Source organism: Blennius ocellaris (assembly GCF_963422515.1).
Source record: "Blennius ocellaris genome assembly, contig: SCAFFOLD_69, whole genome shotgun sequence".
Classification (NCBI taxonomy): Eukaryota; Metazoa; Chordata; class Actinopteri; order Blenniiformes; family Blenniidae; genus Blennius; species Blennius ocellaris.
Window position 1 is genome coordinate 247234 of NW_027662084.1, and position 9239 is coordinate 256472.

Here is a 9239-nt window from a genome sequence, read left to right on the forward strand (position 1 = left end):
ACGTTGACGTGTTGTGTTGACGTTGCGTCCCAAGGTGACGTTGACGTGTTGTGTTGATGTTGCGTCCCCAGGTGACGTTGACGTGTTGTGTTGACGTTGACGCGTTGTGTTGACGTTGCGTCCCCAGGTGACGTTGACGTGTTGTGTTGACGTTGCGTCCCCAGGTGACGTTGACGTGTTGTGTTGACGTTGCGTCCCCAGGTGACGTTGACGCGTTGTGTTGACGTTGCGTCCCCAGGTGACGTTGACGTGTTGTGTTGACGTTGACGTGTTGTGTTGACGTGTTGTGTTGACGTTGCGTCCCCAGGTGACGTTGACGTGTTGTGTTGACGTTGCGTCCCCAGGTGAAGTTGACGCGTTGTGTTGATGTTGCGTCCCCAGGTGACGTTGACCTGTTGTGTTGATGTTGCGTCCCCAGGTGACGTTGACGTGTTGTGTTGACGTTGCGTCCCAAGGTGACGTTGACGTGTTGTGTTGACGTTGACGCGTTGTGTTGACGTTGCGTCCCCAGGTGACGTTGACGTGTTGTGTTGACGTGTTGTGTTGACGTTGCGTCCCCAGGTGACGTTGACGTGTTGTGTTGACGTTGCGTCCCCAGGTGACGTTGATGTGTTGTGTTGACGTTGACGTGTTGTGTTGACGTGTTGTGTTGACGTTGCGTCCCCAGGTGACGTTGACGTGTTGTGTTGACGTTGACGTGTTGTGTTGACGTGTTGTGTTGACGTTGCGTCCCCAGGTGACGTTGACGCGTTGTGTTGACGTTGAGTCCCCAGGTGACGTTGACGTGTTGTGTTGACGTTGCGTCCCCAGGTGACGTTGACGTGTTGTGTTGACGTTGACGTGTTGTGTTGACGTTGCGTCCCCAGGTGATGTTGACGCGTTGTGTTGCCGTTGCGTCCCCCAGGTGACGTTGCCGTTGCGTCCCCAGGTGACGTTGACGTGTTGACGTGTTGTGTTGCCGTTGCGTCCCCCAGGTGACGTTGCCGTTGCGTCCCCAGGTGACGTTGACGTGTTGTGTTGACGTGTTGTGTTGCCGTTGCGTCCCCAGGTGACGTTGACGCGTTGTGTTGACGTTGCGTCCCCAGGTGACGTTGACGCATTGTGTTGACGTTGCGTCCCCAGGTGACGTTGACGCGTTGTGTTGACGTTGCGTCCCCAGGTGACGTTGACGCGTTGTGTTGACGTTGCGTCCCCAGGTGACGTTGACGCGTTGTGTTGACGTTGACGTGTTGTGTTGACGTTGCGTCCCCAGGTGACGTTGACGCGTTGTGTTGACGTTGCGTCCCCAGGTGACGTTGACGCGTTGTGTTGACGTTGACGTGTTGTGTTGACGTTGCGTCCCCAGGTGACGTTGACGCGTTGTGTTGACGTTGCGTCCCCAGGTGACGTTGACGAGTTGTGTTGACGTTGACGTGTTGTGTTGACGTTGCGTCCCCAGGTGACGTTGACGCATTGTGTTGACGTTGCGTCCCCAGGTGACGTTGACGTGTTGTGTTGACGTGTTGTGTTGACGTTGCGTCCCCAGGTGACGTTGACGCGTTGTGTTGACGTTGACGTGTTGTGTTGACGTTGCGTCCCCAGGTGACGTTGACGCGTTGTGTTGACGTTGCGTCCCCAAGTGACGTTGACGCGTTGTGTTGACGTTGCGTCCCCAGGTGACGTTGACGCATTGTGTTGACGTTGCGTCCCCAGGTGACGTTGACGTGTTGTGTTGCCGTGTTGTGTTGCCGTTGCGTCCCCAGGTGACGTTGACGTGTTGTGTTGACGTTGCGTCCCCAGGTGACGTTGACGCGTTGTGTTGACGTTGCGTCCCCAGGTGACGTTGACGCATTGTGTTGACGTTGCGTCCCCAGGTGACGTTGACGCGTTGTGTTGACGTTGCGTCCCCAGGTGACGTTGACGCGTTGTGTTGACGTTGCGTCCCCAGGTGACGTTGACGCGTTGTGTTGACGTTGACGTGTTGTGTTGACGTTGCGTCCCCAGGTGACGTTGACGCGTTGTGTTGACGTTGCGTCCCCAGGTGACGTTGACGCGTTGTGTTGACGTTGACGTGTTGTGTTGACGTTGCGTCCCCAGGTGACGTTGACGCGTTGTGTTGACGTTGCGTCCCCAGGTGACGTTGACGAGTTGTGTTGACGTTGACGTGTTGTGTTGACGTTGCGTCCCCAGGTGACGTTGACGCATTGTGTTGACGTTGCGTCCCCAGGTGACGTTGACGTGTTGTGTTGACGTGTTGTGTTGACGTTGCGTCCCCAGGTGACGTTGACGCGTTGTGTTGACGTTGACGTGTTGTGTTGACGTTGCGTCCCCAGGTGACGTTGACGCGTTGTGTTGACGTTGCGTCCCCAGGTGACGTTGACGCGTTGTGTTGACGTTGCGTCCCCAGGTGACGTTGACGCATTGTGTTGACGTTGCGTCCCCAGGTGACGTTGACGTGTTGTGTTGCCGTGTTGTGTTGCCGTTGCGTCCCCAGGTGACGTTGACGTGTTGTGTTGACGTTGCGTCCCCAGGTGACGTTGACGCGTTGTGTTGACGTTGCGTCCCCAGGTGACGTTGACGCGTTGTGTTGACGTTGCGTCCCCAGGTGACGTTGACGCGTTGTGTTGACGTTGACGTGTTGTGTTGACGTTGCGTCCCCAGGTGACGTTGACGCGTTGTGTTGACGTTGCGTCCCCAGGTGACGTTGACGTGTTGTGTTGACGTTGCGTCTCCAGGTGACGTTGACGTGTTGTGTTGAAGTGTTGTGTTGCCGTTGCGTCCCCCAGGTGATGTTGACGTTGCGTCCCCAGGTGATCAACTTCACGATGCCGTCCACCCTGAAGCACTACGTCCACCGCGTCGGCCGAACGGCGAGAGCCGGACGTTCTGGACGTTCGGTGTCGCTGGTCGGAGAGTCGGAGAGGAAAACGCTGAAGGAGGTCGTCAAGGTCGCCAGGAACACCGTGAAGAACCGCGTGCTGCCACCAGGTACACACACACACACACACACACACACACACACACACACACACACACACACACACACACACACACACACACACACACACACACACACACACACACAATAGAATTATGTATGTATGTATGTGTGTGTGTGTGTGTGTGTGTGTGTGTGTGTCAGACGTCATCCTGAAGTTCCGAGATTTAATCTCCAAACTGGAGAAAGACGTTGAAGCTGTGATGAAAATGGAAAAAGAAGAACGAGAGTTTGCTGCATCCGAGGCAAAGGTACCGCCAGGTTGACCTCTGACCCTGATTCCTGACCTCTGACCCTGATTCCTGACCTCTGACCCTGATTCTTGACCTCTGACCCTGACCGTGTGTTTTCATCAGTTGAGTGTGGCTCAGAAGCGTCTGGATGACTCCGCCTCCTCCTCCGCCAGCCAATCACAGAGAGTCTGGTTTCAAACTCAACAGGAAAGGAAACAAAGTCGCAGTGAGTAATAAAGTACAGCAGTGCAGTAGAACCTCGTTTGTCGCAGGATTACGTTCTAGAAACGACCAGCAATAAGCAAAATTATATATTATATAAGTATTATATATGTTTTAAGGCTGTAGAACCGTCACCACACACTGAGACGTTGTTTCAGTGTGACGTTGTGTTTCAGAGTGACGTTGTGTTTCAGTGTGACGTTGTGTTTCAGTGCGACGTTGTGTTTCAGTGTGACGTTGTGTTTCAGTGTGACGTTGTGTTTCAGTGCGACGTTGTGTTTCAGTGTGACGTTGTGTTTCAGTGTGATGTTGTGTTTCAGAGCGACGTTGTGTTTCAGAGCGACGTTGTTTCAGAGTGACGTTGTGTTTCAGAGTGACGTTGTGTTTCAGTGCGACGTTGTGTTTCAGAGTGACGTTGTGTTTCAGTGTGACGTTGTGTTTCAGTGTGACGCTGTGTTTCAGTGTGACGCTGTGTTTCAGTGTGACGCTGTGTTTCAGTGCGACGCTGTGTTTCAGTGCGACGTTGTGTTTCAGTGCGACGCTGTGTTTCAGTGCGACGTTGTGTTTCAGAGTGACGTTGTGTTTCAGAGTGACGTTGTGTTTCAGTGTGACGCTGTGTTTCAGAGTGACGTTGTGTTTCAGTGCGACGTTGTGTTTCAGAGTGACGTTGTGTTTCAGAGTGACGTTGTGTTTCAGTGCGACGTTGTGTTTCAGAGTGACGTTGTGTTTCAGAGCGACGTTGTGTTTCAGAGCGACGTTGTGTTTCAGTGTGACGTTGTGTTTCAGTGTGACGTTGTGTTTCAGTGCGACGCTGTGTTTCAGTGCGACGCTGTGTTTCAGTGCGACGTTGTGTTTCAGTGCGACGCTGTGTTTCAGTGCGACGCTGTGTTTCAGTGCGACGTTGTGTTTCAGAGTGACGTTGTGTTTCAGAGTGACGTGTTTCAGTGTGACGCTGTGTTTCAGAGTGACGTTGTGTTTCAGTGCGACGTTGTGTTTCAGAGTGACGTTGTGTTTCAGAGTGACGTTGTGTTTCAGTGCGACGTTGTGTTTCAGAGTGACGTTGTGTTTCAGAGCGACGTTGTGTTTCAGTGTGACGTGTTTCAGTGTGACGTTGTGTTTCAGAGTGACGTTGTGTTTCAGTGCGACGTTGTGTTTCAGTGCGACGTTGTGTTTCAGAGTGACGTTGTGTTTCAGTGTGACGTTGTGTTTCAGTGTGACGTTGTGTTTCAGTGTGACGTTGTGTTTCAGTGTGACGCTGTGTTTCAGTGTGACGCTGTGTTTCAGTGCGACGTTGTGTTTCAGAGTGACGTTGTGTTTCAGTGTGACGCTGTGTTTCAGTGTGACGTTGTGTTTCAGTGCGACGCTGTGTTTCAGTGCGACGTTGTGTTTCAGAGTGACGTTGTGTTTCAGAGTGACGTTGTGTTTCAGTGCGACGTTGTGTTTCAGTGTGACGTTGTGTTTCAGTGTCCAAGGCTCTGCAGGATTTCGATTTCGCTCTCAGAGGAAAGAAGAAAAGAGAGAAGTTTGTGAAGGACAGTCGCAAGAAGGAGCTCACGGTAATCCAGTACTAACAGTACTCCTCAGTAGTACCTACAGTTCTTCTCTATAGTACCTACAGTACTAACAGCACTCCTCAGTAGTACCTACAGTACTCCTCAGTAGTACCTACGGTACTAACAGTACTCCTCAGTAGTACCTACAGTACTCCTCAGTAGTACCTACAGTACTTCTCAGTAGTGCCTACAGTACTAACAGTACTCCTCAGTAGTACCTACAGTACTTCTCAGTAGTGCCTACAGTACTAACAGTACTCCTCAGTAGTACCTACAGTACTTCTCAGTAGTGCCTACAGTACTAACAGTACTCCTCAGTAGTACCTACAGTTCTTCTCTATAGTACCTACAGTACTAACAGTACTCCTCAGTAGTACCTACGGTACTAACAGTACTCCTCAGTAGTACCTACAGTACTAACAGTTCTTCTCAGTAGTACCTACAGTACTAACAGTACTCCTCAGTAGTACCTACAGTACTAACAGTACTTCTCAGTAGTGCCTACAGTACTTCTCAGTAGTGCCTACAGTACTTCTCAGTAGTACCTACGGTACTAACAGTATTCCTCAGTAGTACCTACAGTACTTCTCAGTAGTACCTACAGTACTAACAGTACTCCTCAGTAGTACCTACAGTACTTCTCAGTAGTACTCACAGTACTAACAGTATAATTTATTGAAACAAACAAAAAAATATTCTCCATGGTTGACTTTCCTAAATTGGAACGCCTTGTTTTCGTCTTCGTCTTCGTCCTGGAGGAGGACCTGGGGGAGGACCTGGAGGAGTACGCGTCCTCCAGGTCCTCCTCCAGGTCCTCACAATTGTAATCGTCAATAAACTAAACGGCAGCTGGTGAGACGTTTCTCAGGTTTTTATTTCAGACAGCCCCCTAGTGGTGAAACTTCATAGTTGTTTTAAACAGCTGCTGAAGGGAGAGCCCCCTAGTGGTGCCAGATGTTAGCAAACAGCTGCTGAAGGGAGAGCCCCCTAGTGGTACCAGATGTTAGCAAACAGCTGCTGAAGGGAGAGCCCCCTAGTGGTACCAGATGTTAGCAAACAGCTGCTGAAGGGAGAGCCCCCTAGTGGTGCCAGATGTTAGCAAACAGCTGCTGAAGGGAGAGCCCCCTAGTGGTACCAGATGTTAGCAAACAGCTGCTGAAGGGAGAGCCCCCTAGTGGTACCAGATGTTAGCAAACAGCTGCTGAAGGGAGAGCCCCCTAGTGGTGCCAGATGTTAGCAAACAGCTGCTGAAGGGAGAGCCCCCTAGTGGTGCCAGATGTTAGCAAACAGCTGCTGAAGGGAGAGCCCCCTAGTGGTACCAGATGTTAGCAAACAGCTGCTGAAGGGAGAGCCCCCTAGTGGTGCCAGATGTTAGCAAACAGCTGCTGAAGGGAGAGCCCCCTAGTGGTGCCAGATGTTAGCAAACAGCTGCTGAAGGGAGAGCCCCCTAGTGGTGCCAGATGTTAGCAAACAGCTGAGCTTCAAAATATGTAAAGAAACAAGTTTAGAATGTATTTTCTTACTTTATTAATTCTTCAGTAAACAAAGTTTGTTCAGCAGAGGAAAGTATGAAGTTTGTTTCAGGACTGAGTAACAAACTGTTGACAGATAATAACAACACTCTCTCGTGTGTGTGTGTGTGTGTGTGTGTGTGTGTGTGTGTGTGTGTGTGTGTGTGTGTGTGTGTGTGTGTGTGTGTGTGTGTGTGTGTGTGCGTGTGCGTGTGCGTGTGCGTGCGCGGGCCAGGCGGAGGAACGTTCTCAGTTCGAGATCCTTAAAGCTCAGATGTTTGCTGAACGAGCAGCGAAGAGAGAAAGACGACCGAAGAGAGCGAGAGCCATGATGGAGGAGGAGCCTGCTGGAGGTACACACTCTCACACACACACACACACACTCTCACTCACACTCTCACACACACTCTCACTCACACTCTCACACACACACACACACACACACACACACACACACACACACACACACACACACTCACACACTCACACACACACACACACGTCCCTGCTGCCTCCTGGATAAGAGGTGGAGGATGGAGGGATGAATAGGATGTGATGTCATCACTGAACTGTCTGCAGCAGCCAATCGGAAGGCAGGAAAAGGAGGAAAGAAGTCTGTGTTTGACAAAGAGTTGACCAACACCAGCAAGAAGAGTCTGAAGCTCTACCGATCAGGGTGAGTCTTTACCGGTTTGACTGTACCGGTCTGACTGTACCGGTCTGACTGTACCTGTCTGTACCTGTACATGTCTGTACCTGTACCGGTCTGACTGTACCGGTCTGACTGTACCGGTCTGTACCAGTCTGACTGTACCGGTCTGTACCTGTACATGTCTGTACCGGTCTGACTGTACCAGTCTGACTGTACCGGTCTGTACCGGTCTGTACCTGTACATGTCTGTACCAGTCTGACTGTACCGGTCTGACTGTACCGGTACCTGTCTGTATCTGACTGACTGTACCCTTCTGTCTGCTTGTAGACCCTCTTTTGAGGACAGGAAGTGCCTGGGTTTGGACAGGAAGCGTCCTGGTGGACCCAGGTGAGTCCCCCGGGTCCCCCTTGAGGTCCAGAGTCCATAACGGTCCAGACTGACTCTGTTCTCCGGTTTCAGGTTCCAGAAGAAGAAGAAGTGAAAAGTGTTGCTTGAAATCCTTTTGAAATAAAGTTTAATTCTGAACAAATGAAAGATTCAGGAAGCTTATTGTGAAAAATATTAAAACATATTTATGCCTGATGTGCCTGACTGCTACGCTCTACCGCTATACTCTACGCTCTACCTCTACGCTCTACCGCTATACTCTACACTCTACCGCTACACTCTACACCAGGGGTGTCAAACGTACGGCCCGCGGGCCAGATGTTTATGTGAAGTATAAAAATGAGCTGCAATTTTTCAATAAACTGCTGTTCTAGTTGCGTCCACTGGGTGGCGCACTAGCAATTGTGTTAAGGAAACACCCTCGGTTTGTTCCGGGGCAGAGCAAGGTCAAGCAAGGTCAAGCAAGCGCAGCCAATCAGGATGAGCTACGTTGTGTTTTGCCCGCCCTAATTATTACGGCTTCTACTTTAGCATTATATGCTTCTACTTTAGCATTATATGCTTCTACTTTAGCATTATGTGCTTCTACTTTAGCATTATATGCTTCTACTTTAGCATTATGTGCTTCTACCTTAGCATTATATGCTTCTACTTTAGCATTATATGCTTCTACTTTAGCATTATGTGCTTCTACTTTAGCATTATGTGCTTCTACCTTAGCATTATGTGCTTCAACTTTAGCATTATATGCTTCTACTTTGGCATTATGTGCTTCTACCTTAGCATTATGTGCTTCTACTTTAGCATTATGTGCTTCTACTTTAGCATTATATGCTTCTACTTTAGCATTATATGCTTCTACTTTAGCATTATGTGCTTCTACTTTAGCATTATATGCTTCTACTTTAGCATTATGTGCTTCTACTTTAGCATTATATGCTTCTACTTTAGCATTATGTGCTTCTACTTTAGCATTATATGCTTCTACTTTAGCATTATATGCTTCTACTTTAGCATTATGTGCTTCTACTTTAGCATTATATGCTTCTACTTTAGCATTATGTGCTTCTATTTTAGCATTATGTGCTTCTACTTTAGCATTATATGCTTCTACTTTAGCACTATGTGCTTCTACTTTAGCATTATATGCTTCTACTTTAGCATTATATGCTTCTACTTTAGCACTATGTGCTTCTACTTTAGCATTATATGCTTCTACTTTAGCATTATGTGCTTCTACTTTAGCATTATGTGCTTCTACTTTAGCATTATGTGCTTCTACTTTAGCATTATATGCTTCTACTTTAGCATTATGTGCTTCTACTTTAGCATTATATGCTTCTACTTTAGCATTATGTGCTTCTACTTTAGCATTATATGCTTCTACTTTAGCATTATGTGCTTCTACTTTAGCATTATATGCTTCTACTTTAGCATTATATGCTTCTACTTTAGCATTATGTGCTTCTACTTTAGCATTATATGCTTCTACTTTAGCATTATATGCTTCTACTTTAGCATTATGTGCTTCTACTTTAGCATTATATGCTTCTACTTTAGCATTATGTGCTTCTACTTTAGCATTATATGCTTCTACTTTAGCATTATATGCTTCTACTTTAGCATTATATGCTTCTACTTTAGCATTATATGCTTCTACTTTAGCATTATATGCTTCTACCTTAGCATTATATGCTTCTACT

The 9239-nt window shown here is 48.5% G+C and overlaps 1 protein-coding gene across 4 annotated transcripts in view; it reads left to right on the plus strand.

Annotated features, from left to right (window-relative positions):
• ddx27 (DEAD (Asp-Glu-Ala-Asp) box polypeptide 27) overlaps positions 1 to 7683 on the plus strand; it is an 18572-nt gene extending 10889 nt beyond the window's left edge. For 2 of the 4 annotated variants that reach the window (XM_080521780.1, XM_080521781.1), the window contains exons 14-21: positions 2790 to 2967; positions 3122 to 3228; positions 3334 to 3436; positions 4897 to 4988; positions 6732 to 6849; positions 7076 to 7172; positions 7477 to 7536; positions 7609 to 7683. In XM_080521780.1, coding sequence (XP_080377906.1) covers positions 2790 to 2967; positions 3122 to 3228; positions 3334 to 3436; positions 4897 to 4988; positions 6732 to 6849; positions 7076 to 7172; positions 7477 to 7536; positions 7609 to 7630 — 777 coding nt within the window. In that variant the 3' untranslated portion in view covers positions 7631 to 7683. Of the gene's footprint in view, positions 1 to 2789; positions 2968 to 3121; positions 3229 to 3333; positions 3437 to 4896; positions 4989 to 6731; positions 6850 to 7075; positions 7173 to 7476; positions 7541 to 7608 lie in introns of all 4 variants that reach the window. The other 2 variants (XM_080521783.1, XM_080521782.1) reach the window with 2 other exon arrangements.
• Positions 7684 to 9239: the final 1556 nt, after the last annotated feature.